The sequence below is a fragment of the Podarcis erhardii genome, assembly GCF_964252035.2.
Source record: "Podarcis erhardii genome assembly, chromosome: 7".
In the NCBI taxonomy this organism is placed as follows: Eukaryota; Metazoa; Chordata; class Lepidosauria; order Squamata; family Lacertidae; genus Podarcis; species Podarcis erhardii.
This window is the reverse complement of record NC_138511.1, coordinates 54,830,172-54,856,926: the sequence shown is the minus strand read 5'-3', so window position 1 is coordinate 54,856,926 and position 26,755 is coordinate 54,830,172. Positions and strand designations below refer to the sequence as shown.

The following is a 26,755-nucleotide window of genomic DNA, read 5'->3' as shown; positions in this document are numbered from 1 at the left end:
TCTCCCCGACAGTGCCACAAGTAGTTGAGCCTTATGCAGTGAAGGCCTACACCAGTCAAATGCTGAACTTATCTGAATAGTATATATATATCTGCTCAGTGGGACAAAATGCGGGTGAAGCTTTTGCTCATGCCTTAGAATGCCAGCAGATGCAAATGTGCATTCACCACATAATGCTTGGTGAGAAACTGAGTAAAATGGGGATTTGTTAGTCCAGAAAGGGTGGTGATCACAGGCAGAAAAATAGCAAGAGAGTTTCCTTGTGGGGAAAAGATGGATCACATGCCATGTGTGGGGTAGGGAGTCCCAGAAATTAATTTTCATATTCCCTGTCAACCTGGGTCTTTTTTCCTTTCAGTATTTCTAACCTGAAGCCTGATGAGGAAGGCCCAGTTGTGGCTGTGAAGGCAAAGAGCCTCCTGCCCTACTGTCATTTTGAGCTGGAAGATTCCAATTACATCACTGCGCACAGACGCAACCAAGACTTGCGAGGGCCTGGTGGGATGAGCCTGGATGCCAACACCAAAGTGATTGAATTTACCTCTATAGGAGTGTACGTCAGGAACACCCGGTGAGTATCCAGTCAGTTCTTTGCATTGACTGCTTCATTCAAACAGTCATAGGTGTTCCAAGCAGTGACTGGGAACATCCCTTGGGCTTGGGCTTTTAGCCGAGAGAGCTGCTTTCCCTTTGGCAGTGTTGCATGCCCAGGATGGTGGGGCTGCTGGTGCAGCAGTTTATTCCATGGCTGCATTTTGCTATTTCTCCTTCCTGCATGACACACCAGTGCCAGTCATGACTCTGGAGAGGGTCTGAAGCAGCTACCTTGGAAGATTTGCTAACATCTGAAAATTTTGCATCAGTGCAAAAGCACCTACATAGAAAAAAGAATGTTTATCAGCAGAAAAGCACAAGAGGAATAAGGATATATCCTCAGTAGTTGGATGTTATCACTGCCTCCAAGGACCGATGAGGAATTAGATGCTATTGAAAAAGATTTGTCAAAATGGATTATTCAACTGGTGTTCCCTCTTCTAATTAATATTATTTGGGTTGTTTTGCTGTATCTTTATTGATATAATAAATTGGTCTTGTTATTGTTTATGCTTTGGCTTCTGGGAACCTTTACCATTGTTTTTCTTCATATAAAGCATGTCACTTATCTGATAAAAGTCAGGAGTCAGGGATTCAAGCTTGTGAATTTCATAACTTCACCCAATATCTTGAGTTCTGGCTGACAGTGACCCCCATCCTGAATTAGTGAATCAGACACTTTTATTTGCATCCAGACTTCAAGCTTATATTGATGTGATAAGTAGATTAATCAATTCAAGTTTATTTGATTCACTTGTGGGGGCAGACTTTTAATCAGTAGCATTCTGAAAATGAAGGCACACTTGCTTATTTTTTATGTGGCTGTCTGATAGGCTTGTTACTGTAAAGGGAAAGAAAATCAAATGTTAAAAATAGTATTTCTCTCTAAAATGAGTGACAGCTTTAAGAAATAAATTGTGCTGTACTTCACTACAAAAAAACAACAACCAAGCACATATCCTTGCACTAGGCCTTGGGTGCTATGCAAAAGTACATAAATGCAATTTGTTACTGAACTGGTTTCTTAAAAGACAGATGATCAATCAACTAGACTCCCCCCCCCCATTAGCTGACAGCCTAACATGTCTCTGATGTCACTTCTTCCATGTCTTGGGTAGGAGCTTTGCCATCATGAACCCCACCAATGCCACCTACTCTTTCCAGTGGGTCTGTGAGCAGCAGGAGAACAAAGATTATGCTGCCTTCATCTGCTTTACGGAGCGAGGCCAGCTCCGGCCAGAGAAAAAAGTGGAGGTGAGTTGGCAGAGGGAATGCCAAGTTATGGCCACCATCTCTTGCCTCTGAGTCTTCCTTGGCAAGGGTGTGGCCGCTTCTGGTAGCCTGTTCCTCTTGCAAGTGTGGAATTCAGACAAACAAAGGGCGAGACATATATGGATGTGTCATATACATGTACCTGTTCCATGTGCCACTTCTGGTAGTTCTTATTCCAGCAAGCCGACACAGAAGCACATCTATTCAGGTAACAGTATGTGTTTTGAACCCACATGCATGTCTAGCACTCATGAAATGAAACGAAGTGGTTCTAGCAATATGATTAGAAGTTAAAATTTGAGAGGATAAATAATTAAGGGTAAAATAAGAGGATATGAATTTGCCGATTAAATTTCTAAATGGAATACAAAAAAGGGAGATGTGAGGAAGTCATGAAAATAAGTTAATGAATGGTATGATACTTGAAAAAATGATTTTTAATTTTTCTTTTTATATTTTTGCTTCTGTTTTTTGTGTTTGTGTGTTTTTCTGTTTTTGTAAACTTTTTTTTTGTAAAACTCAATAAATATTATTATATAAAAAAAATAAAGATAGGTTTAGGATATTTTGCTGGAGTTGTGACATGTGCTTGTTATGTGTTAACCCTTAACCTCATGCGCACAATAATTTATCACCCCAAGGAATAAAGAAAGCTTGGTTTATTGTAGGAAATACAAGTGATAAATGTTGCTTCAGACAGCAAAATTACAAGTTAAGCAGGCAGCAACTACTACAGAGCACACTGCCCTTGACCCAAAGAGTGAAAGAGTCCCTGTTTTAGAAAGCCTATGGAAACATGGGTGTGACAATTTTGCCAGCATGACCCACACTAAGAGCAAGAAATGGAAAGGGAAGAATATATCTGGTGTAGGTGGGTTTCCATGAGGCAAGACACAGTGATAACAGCAAGAACCTTTATTGACCTACATAACTGTGGAAACAGGAGCAAAGCAACTGCTTATAAAGTGAAGCAGGCCTGTGCTGTTCCTTGAGAGTGCTGAGAAAGAGAGTTCCTCAATGGAGCTATGATAGCTATTGACTATTGGAAAACCTGGGGTTTTAATAATATTTTTAGTCAATGCCTCCTAGTAGAGAAGGAAGAGGCTGCAAAACTGGGGAAGTCCTTAGTGATGCTGTGTGTGTGTGTGTGTGTTGAAATACTTTTGAAAGCACTGTAGTAAAGGCAGGGGGGAAGGAGGTATAAAACTGCCACTAGCAAGAGCAGGACTGTGCCAGATGTTTCCAGTTGCCTTTTTACCTGTAGGTCATATTTGAATTCATCCCTCAACATCTGGACACCACAGAATCCTTTTGGACTTTCTTAATCCCTGAACACAACCTTTCTGTCCCATTCCTCTTGGTTGGTCACACCACGGACCCTGCTGTGTCTCTGGAAAGATCCCACCTGAACTTCCGCTCACTCCTGATTGGTAAGGACAGACATGGGAGGCAGCGGGGGTGGGGGAGAGATCTGTCCATTTCAGTTTCTTATTTTCCCAGTCTGAATATCTATTTGCCATATTTCACACAATTTGTATAAACGTATGGTGCAATCTAATCATTCTGCAATTTGATCTTAAAACAAATATTCATAAAAATTCTTTAGTATTTTGGTGCACAAAGAAATCAACTTTGCAAGGTAAGAACCAAATGGTCTTTCCCTTTAATATATCCATTTTTGTTTATATAATAATAATAATAATAATAATAATAATAATAATAATAATAATAATTTATTTATACCCCGCCCATCTGGCTGGGTTTCCCCAGCCACTCTGGGTGGCTTCCAACAAAACACTAAAATACAGTAACCTATTAAACATTAAAAGCTTCCCTAAACATATAGTTGAAAAACTGCATTGGCACTGCAAAATTCAGAGACATGTGAATTTTAAAGCATAAATGTGTTTCATTTTGTGTAAGTTTTTATTGGGGGAAAATACATTTTACTCTTAGACAGTAAAGATTCTGAGTAAATATAATTGGGAAGGCGGTGAGTTCTCTCTAGCAAACTGACTCAAACCCTAGCATTCCACTGCTATTCTTCTCTCCCTAAGGACACGAGGCTCGTGAGAGCATCGACATTATCAACAATGAGAATGAGACCTACAATTTTTCCTTCAGAGAAGGCTCTCGTTTTTCAGAGGGGCGAATCAGCTGTCTAAAACTGCAGCCTATGGAAGGCTCAATCCCACCTCATTCCAGGTAAAAGAGGATGTGGAGCTAGATGACAAGTGCCTTGAATGGCACATTCTTGGTACTCAGGGTGTCCCTGTTGATTGGGAACGAGCCAGACATTCCCTTCATAAGATTCTTGTGTTTCTGGTCCCATGGCATTATCTGTAAAGCACTTGTTCTTTGGCCCCTTTCTCCCCTGCAACTTCACATTCTGCATTGCAGGGAAGGATTTTGGCTACAGGCTTAGCACAAAGCATGCACTGATATACATGCAAATTTCCACAGTTTTATGGGGGGGTTAACTGGTCTTGAAAAGCCCTCAGTGCTGAAAGGGCTCAGCATCCTATAGGATGCAGTTATCCTTGTGACTAGTTTTCTCAGTACAACCAACCCCAACCAAATGTGTGGTGTTTTCTCACCAGGCTTCCTATTAGCATCTTATTCATGCCTAACCTGGAGGGGGAGGTAAACTTCAACTTGATCTGTGATGTCAAAAGAAAGAGCCAGCCCCTCTGTTTGAATATCAAAGCCACTGGCCACACCATGAATGTGTCTGTGAAGTGTCAGGAAAGTAGCGGTTTGCTTACTGAGCTGGACCCTGACCAGCCACACCGGATCAGCTTTCAAGAGGTGAGAGCCCAGGATTATCTTATCGCTATTTGACTCGAACAAGCATCAACAATTTGCAGAATTTTCCATAGTGATGGCTTGAGAAACAGTGTCTTTAACAGCAAGCTGTGTTGATGGAAACATCCCCAAGCAGATCGGCTAGGCCGATCCCTAAGCATCAGCATTGTGGATTCATTTGTAGGAAAGGTAGGGTCACAAACTGTGAGAGGTCCTTGCAGAAATGTACTCTGATGCTCTTTGGCAATGCTCTAGGTGGTGACAAATTCCCTTCTCTCTTCCACTTCAGAAGGCTCGTATTATGCATGCAACTTGAGAAAAAAATCAAACTGAGCTCAGTGGAGCTTAGACCCTAGTGCAGAGGTGGGGCACGGGTGCCACTGGACTCTTAACACCTGAATGGCTTGGGTTACTGACATGATCACCCGTGACTGCCCTCTCCCACTTCATGGAGCCTGTTTGGCCCCCTGGTATACTACAGAGCTTAGGGCAAGGAAACAAGCTGGGAGACATCTTGAACGCAAGTGGAGGAAAGATCTGAATGAATGCAACTGAACACTGGTAAGGGCTCATTATCAAGCCTACCTATTGGTTGTGAAGGCAGCAAAGAAAGCATACTTTGCTGCCTCCATTGCACCCTCATTATGTCCTCCTGCAGAGCTTTTCCAGGTTGTACAGGGCCTTTTACAGGTTGGCCCAAAGGAGGTTGGAGAACCAACGGTAGCTCGCTGTGACTTGTTTGCAAAGCATTTTGAGGATAAAATCACTTGCATCGACCAAGACCTTGACTCTGCTGTTATAGCAGATGAATCTCATGGGATGTCCAGAGCACAGTCTAGTCCTGTTGTGTTGGATGAGTTTCAGTTGGTAAGGTTTGAGGATGTGGAGAAGGTGCTCGGATCGGTCAGGGCAACCACTTGCACTCTACATCCTTGCTCCTCTTGGCTGATAAAAACCAACAGGGAGAGAACTGTTGGCTGGACCAGGGAGGTGATCAATGCCTCTTTATGAGAGGGGGTGGTCCCTGCCTGTTTGAAGGAGGCAATGGTAAAACCATTCCTTAAGAAACCTTCCCTGGATTCGGAAAACCTAACTACCGGCCAGTTGCTAATCTCCCTTTCCTGAACAAGGTTCTGGAGTGAGTGGTTGCAGACCAGATTCAGGCACTTTTGGAAAAAAAACTGATTTTCTGGATCCATTCCAATCGGGGTTTAGGCCCGATTTTGGCACAGAAACTTCTTTGGATGCCCTGTATGATGACCTCTATCCAGAGAGACACAAGGGAAACATGTCCCTGTTAATTATTCTTGACCTCTCAGCAGCTTTTGATACCATCGACCATGGTATCCTTCTGGAGTGACTATCCAAACTAGGGGTGGATGGCACCACTTTGTGGGTGGCACCACTAGCTCAAAGGAAGACAAGCCTATAACAAGCAGTGGCTCTGCAACAGTATTAATGCTGCATCTTCTCTTTGCTCTGGACAGATGCAAGTCACTGATTATGCTCAGTGCCATTTCTATATTCTGAATACTGGCAAATTTAACTTCAACTTCTCATGGGAACTTGACCTTGCCAAAGCAGTGCAGCAATATTTTGCCATCTCTCCAAATAACGAAGTAGTAGAAGCAGGGGATCGGACAGAGGTCCTGCTGTCCTTCCACCCGCTGAAGCCATGCACCTTAAAAGATGTGGAGCTGAAGCTGCAGGTAAGGAAGACCCAGGGTCGGTGGTGGTGGGTTTCTTCTGTTGTCTGACGAGAAGGTTTCAAATCACCCACTTAATAGTTACACCAAGGATATAAAAAAATAAAGCTTAGAACTCCCAGCACAATCAGATATTGTCTTAAAAATAAAATTAGCCAAGTATATATTAGTCTGACAACTAATCTGACCAGTTCTGAGGCAGCCTCTCTCTGTGCTCACAGATCAGCCATGGACCAACATTTACTTGTTTGCTGGAAGGCTCAGCTGTGAATCCCAGCATCCATTTCTCCCTCACCAAAGTAGAGTTTGGAAGCTGCTTCATCTACCAAGGTGGAATGACCGTTTCCAAACGAATCCTGACTGTCACGAATAAGGATGCCAAGGATGCAAGGTAAGCTGGACCAATGATGTGCCTCGCAGACACAGAGCACCATGCCAGATGTGCAGGAGGTAAATTCAGGTGCACAGCTCCAGAAGTGGTGTGATGTTGGGCTACAGACAGAGCAAAGAGCTAGCAGGGTGGAGGGCAAAAGGTGGGAGAATCAGAACCAAGAATCACAGGCAGGAAGCTCAAATTGACCATTGCTCAGGCAAAGTCCCATGCCTGCCTTTGGAATTTATATAGCCCCATCAGCAAAGGGCAAATCAATACGCTACCTAGATCAGCGGACTCTCCTTAAGAGGCATCATAGCCCTGTCAACCTTTCAATCTGCAGCATCTGTTGGGGTTGCAATTAGAAGATCTCCAGCTGCTTAGATGGGCTTTTTCGGATGAGCTAGCTGGTATCATTAGTAGTCCCAACCTCCATTTTTTGCCTCACTTGTTGAAGGCAGAAGGCAATTTTGGAAAGTATAAACCTCACCCCTGATATGGTAGTTGACAAATGTGTGATGCCCCATTTGAACAGGCACATTAGCAGTCAGGAAGGGATGAATGTGTGACACAACACTTTGGATCATGTCTTCTCTCTCTTTGCCTGCTCCAACTCTGCCCTGGGAGGAGCCCCTTGTGTTCTAGTGCCTTGCCACAACATTGTCAGTGGAGGCAACAGTGTTGGTTTGTCAAAAGCCCAAAGCACTGTGCATCTCTCCACTGAGAGCAGCTATTAGCCCAAGAAAAAATGCACATAGCAGAAGCACAGAGAGTTGGAACAGACATTAGAGCTGATCACTGTATGGAGAGAGAGAGAGGGGTGGGGTGGGGAGAGGGAGATTGTGGAGGCTGTGAGAGGGTAAAAAGGAGAGCAGTGAAGTTCAACCCCTGTCACACTCATTTGCTTTTTGAAAATGTAGCTTAATAATTCCAAATAAGTGGCATGGGTTAAATAGGTGGCATGACACAGGGCAGTTGATACAGAATTAATTAGTTTTACCATCTATATTGGCAATCCTGCTACTTTTAGCTCTCAGTGATACAGATATTATAACCAGAAAGCAAATAATACAGTATACAAATAATTATAACCCCAAGTTAAATAATTAAATAAAATGATGAGGCAGGTTAATAAATAATTAAGTAAACAATTAAGTAAAAAGTTAACTGGGTAGGCAGATCAGCATAGATCATATCAGTCACATGTAAATCAATTAACTAACTTCCGGGTTAGCGCAATCGGCGAATGGCGGAGTTCCTCCGATTGGAGGAACGGGCTCCATGGAAACTGGGTCTTCCCACCGCGGCAAAGGTGGGGACCCGCTAGAAATCCCAGGTGGAGAAGCCTGGGAACGTGGGGTTCGGCAGAGCACCAAGAGCGCCTCCCCCACTCGCGGGGAAACCCCTTTTTGGGGCTGCGGAGCAGGGTGAGCAGCGCGGTGCTGCGAACCGATTGCTACTTTCACGGAGGGAAGCCGCACAGCCATCGCCGGAGAGCGCTGACTTTTTCCTGATGACAATTGGACTCTAAAACAAGTACCTGTGAGTAAAAACGGAAGATTTGACTAAGAAACTTATGAAATTTATGAATTAGGCAACGAAGCGGGAAGGTCTAAACAGGAAGTCCGCCTTCCGCTTTTTGTAAATAGACTGAAGTAAAGACTTTGCAAGCTAAATAGCCTGGAAAATTGATCCAAAGATTGAAATTTCCTGCATTTATAACCAACAAAACCCCCTTGACAGCAGGAGAAAAGGGGGGGGGGAAACTTTGACAGTTTAATCCTGCAGAGAAAGAGTAAAGGAATATAAGTTTCTATCGTCCCAAACCTGGGGACGGGGTGTCAGGACAGAAATGGTTGGAGATGTCCATTGATTGAAAACGGAACACTTTTGACAGATAGTTAAAAAAGAGAAACAAATGAACTTCAACGCTGCTTTCTGCATTTTGTATTTTAAGGAAACAAAGTATTTGAAAATCGAAAGTAAATTTCCCTTTGTTGGATACTTTTTAAAGATGGACGTTAGAAACTGTGTCCCCTAGAGGGAGCTTGTCAGTTTGTTGCTGCAGTTTACAGGGAAATGTTATAGTTGTGAGAATTAGACCGTGCGACCAGCTATTTGACCTTGAACAGAAATGAGCCGGGAGAAAGTTCTAACGTCTGCCCTTGGCAAAACAATTGCTATGCTGCAGCAGTTGCATGAGAAAATGAACTCGATGAATGAAAAGTTGGATTTTATGACTGCTGTAGCCAGTAAATATGACCTAACAGGAAACAAAGACAAAGAAATTCTACAACAATTAACGCAGGAAACTGGTTCGACAAGGCAAGTCCAAGGGCAGATGAAGATGGAAGAGGTCGCGATTGCACCTCAAAAGATACAAAGGGAGAGATCCAAAGTCCTGCATGACCAAAAGCCGCAACATGGGAAGACTGAATTTGGAGTGTGTCTGGAAGTGCCTGGAGTCAAGGAAGCTCTTAGCTCTGGTGGGACTGTGAAACAAGTTGAAAACTACTTCTGGAATAACTACTTTTTGGATTACAAAATTAAAATAGGGGAGGGGGTTTGTGGGAAATGGGCTAACTTGATGAAAGAAAATAAAGATTATTACCGTTTGGAATTCCCCGGTGACCCTCTCCTCAAGGAGAGAGGGAAGAAACTACGAAAGAAACCAATAAGGGACAGGGAAGGGTGCAAGTATAAATGGGAACAAGAAAATCTGCAGAGGGGGCGTGGAAGAGACCTGAGAGCCTCGGATATTAGAACACCAGATTGATGGACAGGATGTAATGGTTAGAATGGACTGACATAACTCGAAGCCAGGAAGAAGGGACGTTGGATTTAATTAGAAGAGAATTTCTTTTTATATATTTTCTTTTTGGAATTAGTGTGATACTAATGAAATATCAGAATATGTTGGAAAGGAATTAATTGGCTTTAGTAGAAAGGTTTGAAGGAGGTATGCATAAATATGGTTTAAATTTTGAAATTTTATGGTTCTTTAGGTAAGATAAGGTTAAAGAAATCAATGGTAAATTGAATAACAGAATATAGTAAAAGTTGGAAAGGATATGTTGAGTTAACGGGGGGGGAAAAGAGAGACAGATTGTTAAGACAAATTATTTAAATAAAAAATGGTGAAGTATGGGAAGAATTTGCTGAAACAATGAATTAAGATAGAATACAAAAAGGGAGGTGTGAGGAGGTCCAAGAAATAAGTAAATGAAAGGATGTAATTTGGATTTGTATTTTTCTTTGTTATTCTTTTTTCTGTTTTTTGTTGTTTTGTTGTTGTATTTTTGTTTTTTCTTGTATTCTTTTTGAAATTTTGAATAAATATCATTTTTTAAAAAATAAATCAATTAAAATGTGCTGTAAAAAGTATAAATTGTCACATTGTATACATAAAGATTAACCTAAACCTTAAATATAAATTTCTTCTGAGCAACATATAGAACTCTTACAAAACAGGAAAGGAGTTATAACCTGGCACTCCTTGATATGTATTCCAAAAATCCTTTTTTTAGTCATATTTGAGGTCCACAAGTCAACCTGTTGGAAAGCTGCTCATCTTTCAGAGTCAGAGGCACCTTTTTGGAGAAAGAATCTTTCTGTTTCAAAATGTGGTATCAGTGCCACCTAAGTATAGAACCTAGTAGGGGCTCAGGCAGGCTTTGTGGCTGGAGAGAATGACCACCACTCTGTAAGGTTGATAATAATAATAATAATAATTTTTATTTATGATAGTCTCTTCTGCCTCTTCATAGCCTGGAATGCTTGTTCACCAACACAGCTTACCTCGAGGTTGGTTTCCATGCTGAAGTGCTGGGTGCTGGAGGAAAGGCAGAGATTCCAATCACCTTCTATCCCCGAGAGGCCATTTCCTACCATGAGGTCATCACCTTTGAAATCAATGGGGTCTTGCAGCGTAATATTGAGGTCTTCGGGAAGGGCATTGAGATGAAGGTGAGACTGAGTGAGTGTCCTGGACATCTGGGCTCCACAGCCAGAGAGGCCAAATGAAGACTTCAGCTTTTGTGCCTTTTATAAGATGCAGCTCAAATATGTTATTCTTTAGGCAAGTGGGATGTTTTCATAGGAGCTGTATCTTATTTATCTTTATTGAATTGGCTGCCTTCAGCCTTGCATTTGTTGAGTTTCTGCAGTCAAATCTAAGTTGAAGGCAAGGAAAAGATCCTCCAAACGAGCAGAGGCTGCTTCTCAATTTTTACATTGAGATAGAAGAGTTAGCACTGACATGGTCATTAACTGAGGTGCGCAGAGTGGGGCAGAACCTACTAAGTTCTTGCAAATATACAGTGACATGAAAGTGGTTGCAGACAGGGTAGGAGCAAAGCAACATGGTTAGAACTCTTGAAAGTCTCCTCCCTCGGCTGAATATGAGATTGTTGAATTAGGCATTTCTGAAACAACATTGCATCGCAGTCAGGGATATCCAAAGCTCACAATGGAAGGAGGATAGATGTTCACGACAGGGATGGGGATCATCTGTGCCCCAACTCCCAGCAGCCAGCAGGACCAGTGCGCAAGGACTGCGGGAGCTGTTGCCCAGTACGTTCTCCACCTCTGCTTGGTGACATGCTAGGCCAGAGGGAAATGGTGAGGAGTTTGACTTTCCACCACTGAAGGAAATCTGGAGATCTTGGAAGGAGACAGGGGGACTGAGGCATCCGAAAGGAGCACCAGCAGCTTCTTCAGGGCAATCCAGACATCACGAAGGCACAAAAATTTTGAGTTTTTTCTGCTTTCAGCATAATCACTCACCTGCTGTTTTTTCCTAAAAGACAATGTTGTTTTCTCATCCTTGAGCCTTTCATGCACTCTCCTGGTGTCATTTTGTCTTCACGTCTCATTGTTATATGGACCCTTCATCACACTAGCCTGTGCCATTTTCTTACCTCTTTTTCCTGCTCCATTTCAGTTGTCCCCACTGTGTGTTTTCTTTGCCCACAGATAGAGGTTACAGAACCTCACAACAAAGTGCTGAAATTTGGAGCTGTCCCTCCAGGGCACAGTGTGAAGAAGATGGTGACGATAGTGAACCGCAGTGTCACTTTTGTCACCTTCAACCTAAATTTCATGTACTCTGCATCAGAGTTGCAGGAACAGAAGGTAAGGGTCGTCCCCCCCTCCTTTCCTGCCATGGGACCCCCTGCACCACTGGTCATTCTAACATAAGGGATTGTGTTCTTAATACTGTGATGCATTTCTAATTTCAGTGGCTTAAACATAACTTCCCCCCCGTTGTAGGATTGCATATGTGAAATCGTCGAGAAAGAATTCAGATTAATAAGTAAGGCTACAATCCATTGTTAGCTCAGAAAAGTTAAGACTTGGATATTGTTCATCTGACTCTGTTTTGAGTGAAGAAAGAAATGCTATTGCATAGCAGAATCATTAACCAAAAATGTCTTACCAGTCAAATTTGGCTTCTGGTACACTGCCAAAGCTAAACCAGGCAAACTCTCACCAAAGAGGGCCCTCCCAAACATAATGTATTTTCTGGCTTTCCTCTCCTTTTGACAACACATGGGAAGCCTGGAGGGCTTTTGTAGTTGGTTACCTTAGGAGGGGAGAACTCTGGCAAAACTTGGATTCTGCTCCAGTTTGGGCACTTTGAACTGGGTTTGAACAACTTCAGGTATATTTTATGCAGACTAATGTTATAACTTTTTTTTTTCTTCAACTGCACTCCTGTGAAATTATGACTGGTTCTATTAGCCTTGTGATCTAAATGGAACCTCCATGTTCAAGCAGTACCATATGCTGGTGGAATGCAAGGAAAATGAGAAATATGAGTGGTTTGGTTATTTCTAAAAATGGTTGGCTAGCGGACCAGGTAGCCTGGTCTCTACTGGGGCAATTGAATTGCTTCCCATTTATCTGGCAGGACCTTTAACAACTGCATAAGGAGAAATACGAAGCACTGTCTGTCCTACCTAGTAAGGGTGTCAAAGTTTATAATTGAGATGTTTGTTTGGTTATCACATTTCACAGTTCTGAAAATTCATACCCATTTTAGATAGAATCCATCTCCCCTCTGAAGTTCAGCCCAGTGTTGACCCTCCTTGACACAACTGCCTCCAATCCAAGATCACCAAATGGCTATGTTTGCATCAGGAAGATTTCATTGGTCCTTTAGACTTTGGATACAGCTATAGCAGTATCCTAGGCATAAGGGGCCCTGGGAGCTTTAGTTCCCAAAGATGTCCCATTAGCATCATCAGGATCCATGGGAGCTACTTTTCCCAGTTCCAGAGGGGTAGCCATGCTAGATTGTTGCAGTGAAAAGAACAAAGAGTATTGTGTAATCTTCAAGACTGACACATTTATTATGGCTTAAGCTGAGGTGAACTACAGTCCACTTCATCAGATGTGTGAAGTGTTATCCTGAATTACAGGTACAGTATATGTTTGACATGTGGAGGAAGTGCAGGGAGGTTAGAGGGAAATGAATTACAGAAAAGCACAGACAATTAACAGTTGTTGAAAAGACAGCCTAGTGTTCTGTAAAGTATGTAGTATCCATGGATCCTGATGGGTCTAATAGGGCACCAAGAGCCATGGAACTACATCTCCCATGAAACTTTGCACTGGGAATAAGGTTAAGTCCTCCTAATTGCAACATTTTGCAAGTGAGTTTGGAAAAAAGTGAAGCATTGAGGTGGGGATTCCAGGCCTGTTTATCAGGAGCATGAGAGGGTGTTACCTCAGAATGGGACACAAGTTTAATTTGTTTGAGGTAGGTCCATTCTAAATCAATCCAGGAAGAGCTTGCCCTTCACTAATTACGTATTCACGGTGCAAAAGCCATACATATGCCTGTTATGCAGCTGTTCTGCCAGTGAAAAAAGTGGCAACCTTAGCCACCAAACCTACCAGACTTGCTGGAGAAAAGCAGCCCCTTGGAGTTATCTGGGGCAATGTCTGGTCCAGGAAGTGTTCAGACCCATCTCTCTTTGACAGGTTCTTTCCATGACTCCATGCAATGAAATAACCCTGAAGCCCAAAGAAGGCACATGCCACGTGGAGTTGACTTTTGCCCCGAAGAGCCGCATCCTGCCATTCAAAGAGGAGGTCCTGCTTGAGTGCCATGGGATCCTGCGCTCCCTCTTTGTGGTGCAAGGCTGCAGCCAGGGCATCGAAGTCAGTCTGGACCAGGATCATGTCCCTTTTGGAGCAGTGGTGCTACGGAGCCAGGCTTCCCGCCGCATCATGATGCAGAACACAGGAGACATCGGTGTGGGGTAAACAAAGAAAGTCCTTCTGGCTGAGTTTCCCTCCCCACCCCACTCCACCATCCTTTATGCTCCACAAGGCTGGTCTTCCTCCCTTCAAGTCCTGGCTTAAGTGGCCATTCACTTGTTCCAGAGGTGTCAAAGGCAAAACAAAACAGAAAGGAAACAGGACAGTAAACCCATGTCCACTGGGCCAGCTTCAGCTGGTAAAAACTTTTGCATGTTTTTGAGTAACCCAGGATTCTGTTAGGGGAATGGCACTCACCTGAGTCTCCTTCCAATCCTGTTATCCTTCCCCCATCACCTCCCACTGTCTTTGTCACTAGGGGGTTGTGGCTGCATAAACTCCTTTTCAGTAATTCCTCTCTGTAGCCCTACCATGGAGCACCAACCATCTTCAGAAGGGCTAATCCAAAATGTGTGTTTTCCCAACCCCAATGGAGGCATTTCTAATAGATTGTGTCTATTACAATACCTCTAATTCCCTGCATGGCAGCAACTCTCAGCACTAGAGATCAGCAATATGCAGCCAGCGGGTTTGGTCTTCAGCTTCCCAGGTCAGCCTCCTGTCTTTCTCTTCCAAATGTGCCTCTTGAAATGGCTCAAGAAAGGAAGCATGGAGGAAACGAGAGCAAAGGGGCTTTCTGGGTTGTCCTCCACCCTCCTGCTGAAATGCTTCTTTTTCTTTTCGTGAAAAGATTTAAATGGGACGCCAAGCGCTTCAAGCCAGACTTCTCCATTAGGCCAGTGGAAGGCTACATTTCCCCAGGAACGGACGTCTTCTTTGAAGTGACTTTCCACCCCTGTGAGCAGAGCCAGGACATCTGCTATGAGAACCTCCAGTGTCACATCCAAGGCAGAGAACCGCTCAAGCTCATGCTCACCGGATGCTGTGTGGGAGTCCCCCAGGTCAAAGAGGTACAAGACCTCCTCAACAGGACTGTTTTCGTGGGATGGCAGGTCTCACATGTGACTAGCCTGTGGAACACTCTCTGCAGCTGTATTTGCATATTTGGGCAGAGGATTAATGTGTTTGGATCAGGCTTGGATGTGAAACCTCTGAGATTTGCACTCTCTGAACTACCATGGAAAAATACAGTTATCCTTCCATCCCCCTCCCCCCCATTTGGCCATGTCCCAGCACTCTCCTTTTAGTTGTTCTTTTCTGTTTATTAAAAAATAAAGGTCACATGTGACCACCCTTGCCACAATAACCTGCAACATACACTTTTTATTTGGGGAAACTGTTTGTATACAACCTACAGAGGCCTTTCAGTAGGTATAGCTCAGGCATAGGCAAACTCGGCCCTCCAGATGTTTTGGGAATACAATTCCCATTATATCTGACCACTGGTCCTGTTAGCTAGGGGTGATGGGAGTTGTAGTCCCAAAACATCTGGAGGGCATAGCTGATGGCCAGGGGTAATGGAAATTGTAGCAGTATTTGGAGGACACCATGTTGTTGCTATCCCTGAATTACCAAATAAGGAGTAATACAGATGTAGCAACTCAAATGTCTTCAAAATGTCCCCCAGTGATAAAATACCAGTTGCAAATGTTTTTGTGCTTGGGGGAAGATGTGCTTTGTGGGCTCTTGAGCTCTAAGCTAGCCTTCCCCAACTGGGTGCCCTCTAGATGCTGTTGGACTACAACTCACATCAGCTTTCGACTTCTGGCTCTACTGACTACAGCTGATTGGAGGTAGAGTCCAGGAACATCTGAGGGCCCAAGGTTAAGTGACTCCAGACTATGAAGGACTGGCAACAACCCCACCACCTCCAGTCCCACCCATTTATTTTTTCTTTGAGATGATGCACTGGAACTCTTGCTTCCCCAGTGTAATTCCCATCTTCAGTCAACTGCCCTGGAGAACTTTTTCCTCTTTGTGAAGGGAAATTATTTAGAAAGGTGAAATTCAGGAAATCAGTACTGAAACAGCTCTGAAGAAAAGGAGGCTTGGACAGCCTGGTTTTGAATGTGCTAAAACCACCCGGAACATGTTCAGAATTCAAGTGTGTTGACCATATAGGAAAAAACTATGACACTCTCCGTCCCCTCCTTTCACTCTTCAGGTGGTGAATTTCACATGTCAGGTGCGGGCAAAGCACACACAGACCATTATGTTATCCAACAAGACCAACCAAGCTTGGACCCTGCGGCCAATCATCGAAGGGGAGCAATGGAAGGGTCCAGAGTTCATTAGGGTAGAAGCCCACCAGCAAAACAAGCCATATGAAGTCACCTATAAACCCCTTGCCATGAATTCAGACAACAAGAAGGACCAGGTATTTCACAACAAAGGGCAAAGATGCCGGGGGGAGGGGGCAGAGAGGATATTTTGGGTCTCAGATCAGAATTGCTAGGGAATTGGACTAGATTTGCGGGCTTCTCTCTATGGAGACTTGCTATTGGCAGCCCAAAGTTTCCATGTATCTTTATCAACCAATTGTTTTAAAATAATTATTTTAAAGTAATTATTAAAAAGAAATATTTTATTTATTGCATTTATATCACACATTACTTCTCCAAGGAGCTCAGGGTAGCGTACTTGGTTCTCTCCTTCCTCATTTAATCCTTGCAACAGTCGTTTGAAGTGGGTCAGGCTGAGAGGCAGTGACTGGCCTAAGGTCACCCAGTGAGTTTCATGGCCAAGGATTACAATTTTTGGGGGGGGGGGAATTAAAGATAAAATAACATTAAACTAAAAGAACACTAAAACTAAGAGTTGGATCCAGTGCTAGTCATACTCAATGAACCCATTGAAGTTAATGGATCTGACTAACTTTGGTTCATTACTTTAGGTGAGCTAAAAGTATTTTAGCTGTAGAAGCACCTCTGCAGCTTCATTTGATGCTCTGCTATGTTGCATTGAGCATGGCGGGCTTACTCCAGAGAGTGGCATTTCCAGGAGAAGGCAGCTGTTTTGTTTTTCTGTTGCAAATGCCAGGTGACCTAAGAACCATCTTCTTTTCCTAGTATCTTTCAAAGCAACCACATTTCACAGGGGAAATCTGGTCATGCCATGTCTGTATCTTGAGGTTCTCATTTCTCCTCTTGCCTGTTAGGGGTCCATCTTCTTCCCCCTCCCGGATGGGACGGGGCTGCTGTACCTCTTGCAAGGCACCGCAGAGCCTCCAAAGTCTGCTGGGAACATCATAAGAGAAGTTCCATGCAAAACATTCTACACAGAACTTCTTCCCATCTCCAATTGGCTAAACAAGCCACAAAGGTAAATGGGACGGGGTGTGTGTGTCATAGGGTTGGGATTGGCAGTGTCTGTTCCATCCAGTGCCAAGCTGGATTCTACAGTTCAAGGTGTGCCTTGGCATCCATTGTCAGTAACCTGTTACAGGCCATGGTCCCTGAATTCTTCAGACCTCTTGCCTTTCTCAGCCCTCCCAGGCTGAGTTTTCCCCAGGCTCTCTCTGCACTTCCAGTGGCTGAGAGTTGCACTCTGTTGGGTGAGCTTTGGTTGCAGTCCAAGGAAAGCCTTGAGACTTCTGCAGTGACCAGTGGTGAGCTCCATGCAGACTATGACTTATTCCCACAGCATGAAGTGGGAAGGAAGGAAGGAAGGAAGGAAGGAAGGAAGGAACTACAGTTAGGCATACCTCAAAAACCTGGGCAGCACCGGTGAAGGATGCAGCAGATAGGCTAGTCTGTGGTCTAGGTCTTGCAGTTTGGTTGCACTGTGTGGCACAATAATTTTTACTTTGTTACATCCTCCTCCTCCTAAGTCCAGGGCAACAGTATAGCTCTGAGTGAGTCTCCACCTGTCTTTCTTCTATTTTATGTGAGGAAACTGCAATACATCCCAGAGCTCCCAGCAGTTGCTTTTCTTAACCTTAGACACTATGAGGTCCACATAAAATGAACATTGTTTCCATAGAGGTGGTTCTGAGCACCCCAAATGTTGCTCAGACTCTTCCTACCCCCTAACCACACCAGTTTCATGCCTGATGATGATATATCTAAGCAGAAATATATTGAAGGACCATGAAACGTGTGAGATTGATGGTCCAGCTGTGCAATGAAATGTGACTCTTTTGAGTCAGGTTGGTGAGCCCTCATCAAGACTATGCTGCTTGTGATGGGCCACAGGAGCAAAATGAATATATTCCTTTCACAATTGCAGTGGGGGGGGTGTTTCTCCAGTGCTTCTCCAAGTTGGAAGTCAACAGCTTGCCCCCAAATGAACTTTCAGCCTCCTTTCATCTTTTCCTTCTCTGTTACTTTCTGTGGTCACATCAATCAAATCCCACCTTTGAATATTGCTCCAGCAAGTCCATATTATATTTCTCTGCCAAGAAAACCCAAACTAAAGACTTAGGATGCTGTGGAATCGGACAAGAATCTTGGGTATAGGGCAGAATACAAATTTCAGTAGTAGTAGTAGTAGTAGTAGTAGTAGTAGTAGTAGTAGTAGTAATGGCTGCCCTGTGCCTTTAACACCAGCTTAATCTGTAGAAACCAGCAAGAGAAACTTTTCACATCATTGGAATAAATATGATTTCCTGCTAAATGTCTGCATACCTGGCCCTGCCCATGACCCAGTTGAAGAGGCTAAGCTGTTTATTTTTTTAACTTGCTTGAATAAAAGTTGAAAAGCTGCGAATTATACAGAAGACAGTTATTTGCTTGTGGGTGTTTTTCTTCAGTGGATAAAGCCGGGGAGAAAGTGGCCTCCCTTTGTCTGCACAGCCACAGCCAACATTCCACATCTAGTCCCTGTGGAGCATTTAGAGGGTGAATGTGGTGACTGTCCTTCCTCTGACAGATTCCGTGTGACAGTGGATATGCTGAAGCCTGAAAGGCTGGAATTGACCACCACACTGAAGACCCTGGACTATGTGGATGTGCCTACTGCTGCCAAGAAGGACCACAAGCTCACCTTCTTCTCTTACAGGGAAGGCATGTACAGTGCCAAGGTAAATACCCAGCCCTTCTGAGGGTGCCTGAAGTAGAAGGATCCCTCCCATTCATAAGGACCACATCAGTGGAGGTTTAAGGACAGCCTGCTCAGCAGAGCATTTGGGGATGCAGCTAATCCACCATCAGCCCCTTTCTGGGCTGCAGGGATTTCCATACAAGAGGCTGTTCTGCAGGTTTTTTAAAGGCATTTTGTATCAAATGGGTGAAGGGCAGCTCACATAATAATAATAATAATAATAATAATAATAATAATAATAATAATAATAATTTCTTATACCCCACCCATCTGGCCGGGCCTCCCCAGCCACTCTGGGCGGCTTCCAACAAAATACCAAAATAGAGTAATGCATCAAACATTAAAAGCTTCCCTAAACAGGGCTGCCTTCAGATGTCTTCTGAAAGTCTGGTAGTTGTTCTCTTTGACATCTGGTGGGAGGGCATGCCACAGGGCGGGTGCTACTACCGAGAAGGCCCTCTGCCTGGTTCCCTGTAACTTGGCTTCTCGCAGTGAGTGTGCCCCCAGGTGTTGTGGACCATTTATTGTTTTATTTATTACATTTATACCCTGCCCTCCCTCCCAAACAGTGCCAAACAGCTGTAGCTTCCAGTATCTCTGACTGCTGGCTTTGCTGTCTAGGGCTGATGAGTGTTGTGGTCCAAAACATCTAGAGGGTACCACATTGGTTATCCCTGGTGCACAGCTGAAAAGGAAAAAGTTTCCAATATCAAATGCTTTGGAATCATTTCCCCTCAAGCTCTACATCTGCTGTCTTGTGTAGGCTGAGAATTCATTGCCATCCTTTCCAGTCACCTGACCATTTTGCATTTCTCCTTTTCTGAGAGCAGCCCAGCCACTGCTGGCAAGAACTGCAATTCATCATAGTTTCAGTGATGCTGAGCTCCAACACTAGTTCAGTTGCCCTGCACTAGGCAGTCTGAGTGCTCAGTGCTTCTGGAAAAAGCAGGGGTGCTCAGTTTTGCACAGTGTTTTGCCAAAAGGTGGGTGAGATAAAGCTGACCTGAATGGATTTCCATCCTGCAATGGAGTCACCACCATGGCAGCTCCTGACCTTGACACTTCCTTACCTCTGCAGGTGACCTTCCGCAATGAAACGACTCAGGAGTTCCTGTTCTATTTGGTGACTTTTAAGGTCATCCCATGTGGCCCACTTGGCACCATTGAGCTGATGACCCCCGTGCGGCAAAGCACCTCATCTTCTGTGAAGGTTGAAAACCCTCTCCATGTCCCAGTGACCTTCAACACTGACTGCAAAGTGCCAGACATCAACATTCCCCCCCAGTTCATTGTCCCGGCTCAGTCGGAGGTATGAATTTGCCTTTGAAGTGGCCAAGAGCCTGGTCTTGCAGCTGCCTCAGCCAGCAATGGCCAAGACGGCTCTGCTGTCATTCGGCAGTCAGCAGAACTACATCTGGGTGATTGTTTCCTTTCCCTAAAATGTTTTCGTTCCACTTTGTATATAAATATAATAATATAATATAATTATAATTATAATAGTAAATCTGGATTTCCCACCTGCTGCAGTCTGGCCTGGAGCCTGGCTCAGACCTGACACAATCCCTGGGATAACTTTAGTCCTACCCTTAAGTTGCTGAAGGAACAAATCTTCTCACCCTCATATGTCCTTCTTCACTGATGAATCCAGGACTTCTTTCTCTTTTTCCATTTCTCTCCTGCTCCCTCACACACCCTCTTTTTCCTCCCACTGTCTCCTTATGGCAGGCCTCTAAAAAACCCTTTCACCTTCCCTCTGGCGTTCTCCTGTGGAGATGCTCCCTCCTTCCCCATGTGTGCATTCTGCCTGCAGGAAGGAATGGTTGACTTTCTTTTCACATTTTGAAAGCAGCATGATAAGGAAGGGGAGGCAATTCACGAGTTACTGTCAGATGAAAACAAGCTCCTCACAGTAAGGGAAATGTCACTGCTGCTGCTGCTGCTGCTTCCAACACCTCCAAGGTGTGGAACGCCCTCCTGTCCCCTGCCCCTCCCAGAGTCATCAGGCAGCAAGGACCTTTGGCATTGGTCTGGCTGTCACTGGCTAGATTGTCAAAAGGGGTTTACTAGCATTGTTCAACAGTCCATACTGTTCTGTAGAACAGAAAGTGACCCAGCCCAACTGAAAATGGGAATATTTTGGCCTCTAGAGATGTTATTTCTCTGTTATTACCTTACCCTCCAAGGAGCCTAGGGTGGTATACATGGTTCTCTCCCTCATTTAATCCCCACAATAACTATTTGAGGTATGTTAGACTGAGAGACTGTGAGTGGCCCAAGGCCACTCAGTGAGTTTCATGGCCAAGTGGGGAGACCTGCTCTCTCCCAGGTCCTAGTCTGACACTTTTAACCACTATGCCATACTAACTCTCTAGCTCTCTATGCCTGCCTATTCTCTTGCCCATTCCTTGCCTGCCCTCCCAGCCTGCCACCCTCATCAGCTTGCCTGCTGCTCAACTGTCTCTAGGTTGACCCACTGGCTGTGGTGCCTCGGTCCCAACCCTGCTCTTGAACCTGCCAGAATTTGCCCCTTCTGCTCTTCCACATGCTCTCCCTTCTCTGCTGCTGCCCAGTGTTGGCCATGGATGCTGAACATTCATTCTTGCAGAAAAAGGGAGTTGGGTGGAGCCAGTCAGTCAGTGACTGTCAAATCCCCCTCCACTTCTTGACCAGTTGCTTGTTCTGCCTCCTCCCCTCTTTTCTCAGGGGGTGCTGGTGTTTGAGTTCCAACCAATGAGGCCTGGAGAAGTTACTGGGCGCCTGTCCCTCTACAGCAATGAGCTGGGCTCCTTCCAGTACGACTTGATCCTGAAATCCACCCCAGCCCGGCCAGAGAAAGCCCTCTCCTTCTGTGCCATGCTGGGCAGCAGCCAGATTGTCTTTGCCAAGTTTGTCAACTACACCCGTCAGAAGACCGAGTACACCACCAAGGTGATTCCAATTGCTGTGATGCCACTTCTGGTCCAAGTTGACAGACACAGAGCTTTCACCCATGGTAGCCTTTGCTTGTAGGCAAATCAACTTTCCCATCATCCCGCTCCACTAGCTTATGATACTACCACACCTTTGTGGCATTGTAGCTCTTGCTACAGGCCCTGCAGAAGCAAAATGCTTCCTCCCACCCCATCTTCCTCCCACCTCCCATGCTTCCTCCCATGCTTCCTCCCACCTCCCACAGTGCCAACAAGCTTCTCTTCCCAACTAGCTGGAAAGCATGTGAACATCCCTCTGGAGCTGCTTTCTGCTGAGTCAGACCTGTTAACATCTGCTTTTGCAGGCAGAGAAAGGTATTTCCCAGCCTGGGACGGAAGCAGGGACCATGTGCATATCTTACTTTATGATGTTTATACCCTGCCTTTCTCCAAACACCTCAAGGTAGCATACACAGTTCTTTCCCATCCCATCCCAACAATCCTACTTGTGAGAAGTAGCGACACTAGCTGAGTCGGGGTTTGAAGTGAGATTCCCAAGTCTCTTTGACTCTTTGCAAAGCATTTGCTCTGCTGTCCTGAGCTGTGACCCTCCTGTTGTGTGTGCCACCCACTCCCAGCAGACAATGGCAAGGGTGGGGAAGGGCTGTTAAATTTATCTGGACTTTGGCTCTGACACAGCTGAAATCTGCGCTAGCTGGTTGTGGGTCCCTCTCCCTACTCAATAGGTTTAACCCAGGCTGACTTGAGCAGTCAAATGGTTGTTTATGTGTGTGACTGGGATGAGGTGAGGAGTTCTCCACGAGGAAACTTTGACTTTTCTTTGCAGAAGATGCAAGGAGTTCTATCAGTCTCCCCCTTGCTGCCATGCAAATGAAAATTGCAGAGGAAGTGGGAAAAGTTTGAGGCAGCACGAAGGCAAGGGTGGATGTGACAATGCAGTGCAGTGCAAATTTGCAACTGAGAAAGCAAGAGGCCTCTGGTCTTGAAAGAAAAAATGGCAGAAAGCCTGGCTGCCCACCTGCTGTGGTATATTGATGCCTTTTCCTGCTGTTGCACATGAAGCCTCATCACTTTTGAGAGTCCATCCTACACTTCAGGCTGTGTAATTTAGGCCAAACTACTGTGGAGAACCTACTCACCTTTTGGGTTCTGACAAATATCTCATCCTCCAGGATATTATAAATAAAAATAGCTGCTGCCAGGCTCCAGATTGTTTCCTTCTGTGCCCAAGTTTGGATTCTTCTCACAAGGAAGGATTCTGGGTAAAAGGAGATCTGCCTTACGATGCCTGTGTTAGTTTTCAAAGGCTGCCAGGGTGAAATGCCTCTACGTGCATGGGACGTACCCCCGCCTCTATCCCTCCCTCCCCTCTCCAGGGAGACTCCTTGTTTTCAGAACACACCAGTACAATGGGTTGTGCTCTTCTGTCTGGGGTTGGTGGCTGATTGCTTCATTGCTCCAAAGGACAAAGGCATTGCAGGAGGAGTTTTGCCAGGGAGAGGAAGCAGTAACTGAGCCTGAGCACAACAGTAATGCAACCCAGTTTGTTTGTTCTGTTTTACTGTTTGTTCTGACCCTCTGGACAAGACTTGAGTCAATAAGAAATGTTACGTTTGTCTGCTCTGTGGTACAACTGCAGCCACCAGACCAACCAGACTGTGATTTCTCTCTTTCCAGCTTGACTGCCCTGACTTCCACGTGGATAAAGTCATCAATGCACCCGCAGGATCTCTAGGAGGCACTGAGGTCAGCGTGGAAGTAATCTTTGAGCCTTGCCAGTTGGGTGAATGCAAGGGAACACTTGTCCTTTCCTCAGCCATAGGAGGCGACTACGTCATCCCTCTCAGTGGCACATCAATCCCTCCTAAACCACAGGGGCCTATTCAGATCAGGGCTGGCACCAGCACATCCATTCCCTTTAAGAATGTCTTCCTGCATCCCATGGCTTTCTCCTACATTGTGGAGAATTCTGCCTTCACCGTGAAGGCCACAGAGACTATTAAGGCTAAGAAATCAGCTACCATCCTAGTTTCCTTTGAAGGGAACCCAAGTGGCACCAAAGCCGCTGTCACCAGCAAGCTGGTTGTCTCTTGTCCTCGTGCAGCTGGGCTGGGCTCAGGGGTCTCCTGGGTTTATTATCTAAAGGGTATCACACCTGAGAAATGAAACTGTGGAGAGCCACTGTGTTGTCTTGTTTCATTTAAGCATTGCCATAAGGAGGGAGAGAGAGCTAGACGGTCAGCGCATTGTCTTGCTTTTTGGTATTTGAGCCCCTGTGTCAAGCATCTTCCTTGCTTTTCTTAGGAGAAGGGAAAGTTGGCAATGCCTCTGTACCTTTTGGAAGGAGAGGGGAGGAAAGCCCTCTGTGATTGTCCTTGCGGCAGGCACGGAGGACAGCAGGGTGTGTTATACAGGGCTTCCACATGCAAGATTTCTGTCAGAACAAACCAAGTGTCTCCTTGTGTAAGGAGGGCAGCACACACCATACCAGGAATGTCCTTCTTCCCTTAACATTCCTCCAGTGTTCAATCTGCTGAATAAGTTAATGCAGCAGCATAAAACATCACCTGGAAATGTGCAAAATGAGCTTCTGCCTTGTGTTCATGATAAGAATGTCTTGTTACATAAGATTTTATTTTGGAATAAAGCTTATTAAACAAAACAAGAAACTGCTTGAAAGTTTGTCAGGACAAGGCTGCAGGTAGGATTCTGGGATCTGGTTGGGAGAGAGCCAGACCAAAAGCTTAATGTCTGCTCAGGTTGCCTGCAAACAGTTAGATGATTTGGATGGCAATAATCAGCTGTCAGTTCCCTCCATGGTAGAAAGTGGGAGAGGCAGAACAACCAAGACCTGTGACATCAGGGTTGTGCATAGTGTCACATACCTGTCTGTAGACTCAGCTGTGCAAATGTGCAGGTTAGGCTGAGAGGGACAGCTGGCATCCTGATAATCTGTTTCTGGAACTTCTGGCTGCAGAGAAATATATAAGGGCATGGACAAAATATCCAGTGAAATATTTGACTCCAGAGGGGATAACAGGACTTCTCTTGGTGATAGTGATGGAGACCAGGGCCTCCTTGCTTATGACTCAGATGCTTTCCAACAAGGTGCTATTTGCCAGCATGCCTCTCTTCAGAACTGCCCTCCTCCAGTGTTGGCTCTGACAACATACTAGGGCCAAATAGAGAAAAGTGAGCCATTTCCACAAGTGGCTGATTCCTAATTGAGCAGCACAATCTCTGCCACTGCTCACAGTTGTCCTAGTGCCAGGCTTTCATTTAAATAAACAGGTAGAGGGGGTTGTGCTGCCAGTCTTTCAAATGAAACTTAGGGACGTGGGGGATAAGTATGGTTTTGACTGTTTCTCACTCAACATGCCATCATTTAAGTTCCTTCAAATTGAAATGCTTTAAGCAGGCTAATGTCGGCACTTTCCAGAAGTTGTTGGGTCTCCCAAGTCTCCTCAGCTGGATGGCTGCAGGTTCGCCAACCCTCCTTTACAGCAATGCTCTGCAACAGAGGGTTGGGACAGCGCCATTATTTGCCAGAATTTTAAAGGGGTCCCCAAATGTCTGTTTGGACGAAAGGTGGGATTCGAGTGTCAAACTGTTGAAGGCAATTAGTTTATACAGTAGAGTGAGGAAAATGCTGGGTCTACGAGACCCGCTGACATAAATGAAGGCGACTAACTTAAGCCATCTGTATCAGTGGGTCTATGAGCAGCACTGAGTTGGAGGCAGCCCAGAAAGGCAGGAAAGTGATTTATACTAGGTCAGGCCACCTGCGAGAGCTGCTGGTCCTTGGAGCTGGGCGATCCCGCTCCACAGCCCCAGAGGGGCGTCTGCCGATCCGGGTGAGGCGTCGCTCGAAGGCGCTGGGCGAGAAGCCCCATCAAGCCTCCCCGAGCTTCAAGGTGGACTGCGCCACCCTGACTGCGCCTTGATCGCTGGCGACGCGCAGGAGCCCGTTCGAGGACCGCATGAACGAAGAAAAGCGGCTCGGGGGAATTTGTCACGTGAGACCGCCGGGAAGGGGGGGAAGCAGGAAGCACCTGATATCTCACGTGACTGGACCAAGATGGCCGCCGCCTGGTAGCCGGAGAGAGAGGCGGGGAAGCGCCTCCTCCGCTACAGCAGCACCAGTGCCTCCTTCCCGCCCACCTGCTCCTGCGCTCGGGAGCCGCTCGTCCCTTTCTCCCCTCCTTCCTTCCTTCCTTCCTTGAGGCCGGGGCAAGGCGGGACAACCGGCGCGATGAACCCGGAGAAGGACTTCTCTCCGCTGACGCCGAGCATCGTGCGGGCCCTGAACGACAAACTCTACGAGAAGCGGAAGGTGGCGGCGCTGGAAATCGAGAAGTGAGCGAGGGGGGCGGGCTGCCTTCCATTCACGCTCTTGGGCCGCTGAGCGGGCCCTTCTCGCACCGCACTGGCAGCAGCAGCCGCATTAGTAGTGCCCGGCAGGGTCTTTCCCCGCCCTGCCTTGAGGTGCCATTGGCGGGCCTTCAGCCGCTGAGCCAAATCCCTTTCCTCAGCGCCCGCCTCCCCTTGCTGAAGGGCTGGTCCGTTGGCTGCTCCTGCTCCTCCTGTCACCGAAGGGCCTCATCCTTCTCTTGGAGCAGGCCTGAGCAGGGGCGGGAGTGCTGGTTTAGAGCGGGATCTACAAACAGCAGCTCTGAGGAAGTTGCGCCTCTTCTCTCAATCCTGTATTTCTCCGCTCTCACCACATACCAGGCATAGAGATCAAGCCCTGAAATAGGTGACACAGAGGCAGGCTGCTGTTCGTATGGTGGAGGAGCCTTATCCAGCCACAGAGAAAACCAAGCCTTTCTCCCTGCACGCACCTTGCAAAGCTACTTGTCAGCTTGAGT

The 26,755-nt window shown here is 45.6% G+C and overlaps 2 protein-coding genes and 1 long non-coding RNA gene across 4 annotated transcripts in view; 2 read left to right on the top strand and 1 right to left on the bottom strand.

Moving 5' to 3' along the window:
- HYDIN (HYDIN axonemal central pair apparatus protein) overlaps positions 1-24,502 on the top strand; it is a 135,688-nt gene extending 111,186 nt beyond the window's left edge. For both annotated transcript variants that reach the window (XM_081872290.1, XM_081872291.1), the window contains exons 70-86: positions 359-571; positions 1,713-1,848; positions 3,131-3,296; positions 3,924-4,071; positions 4,467-4,674; positions 6,159-6,380; positions 6,599-6,768; positions 10,518-10,716; positions 11,725-11,883; positions 13,738-14,018; positions 14,708-14,927; positions 16,082-16,294; positions 17,075-17,238; positions 18,787-18,937; positions 20,036-20,266; positions 21,661-21,885; positions 23,565-24,502. In XM_081872290.1, coding sequence (XP_081728416.1) covers positions 359-571; positions 1,713-1,848; positions 3,131-3,296; positions 3,924-4,071; positions 4,467-4,674; positions 6,159-6,380; positions 6,599-6,768; positions 10,518-10,716; positions 11,725-11,883; positions 13,738-14,018; positions 14,708-14,927; positions 16,082-16,294; positions 17,075-17,238; positions 18,787-18,937; positions 20,036-20,266; positions 21,661-21,885; positions 23,565-24,053 — 3,595 coding nt within the window. In that variant the 3' untranslated portion in view covers positions 24,054-24,502. The remainder of the gene's footprint in view (positions 1-358; positions 572-1,712; positions 1,849-3,130; positions 3,297-3,923; positions 4,072-4,466; positions 4,675-6,158; positions 6,381-6,598; positions 6,769-10,517; positions 10,717-11,724; positions 11,884-13,737; positions 14,019-14,707; positions 14,928-16,081; positions 16,295-17,074; positions 17,239-18,786; positions 18,938-20,035; positions 20,267-21,660; positions 21,886-23,564) is intronic.
- Positions 24,503-24,504: 2 nt separating this feature from the next.
- On the bottom strand, positions 24,505-25,833 carry LOC309347622. Its single transcript, XR_014158997.1, has 2 exons — positions 25,657-25,833; positions 24,505-24,858 (listed from the first exon to the last, which is right to left on the bottom strand). It is a non-coding gene; the product is annotated as an uncharacterized lncRNA (long non-coding RNA).
- Positions 25,834-25,986: 153 nt separating this feature from the next.
- VAC14 (VAC14 component of PIKFYVE complex) overlaps positions 25,987-26,755 on the top strand; it is a 72,496-nt gene continuing 71,727 nt past the window's right edge. Inside the window, exon 1 of the mRNA XM_081872301.1 lies at positions 25,987-26,243. Within this exon, the coding sequence (XP_081728427.1) occupies positions 26,140-26,243 (104 nt within the window). The 5' untranslated portion in view covers positions 25,987-26,139. The remainder of the gene's footprint in view (positions 26,244-26,755) is intronic.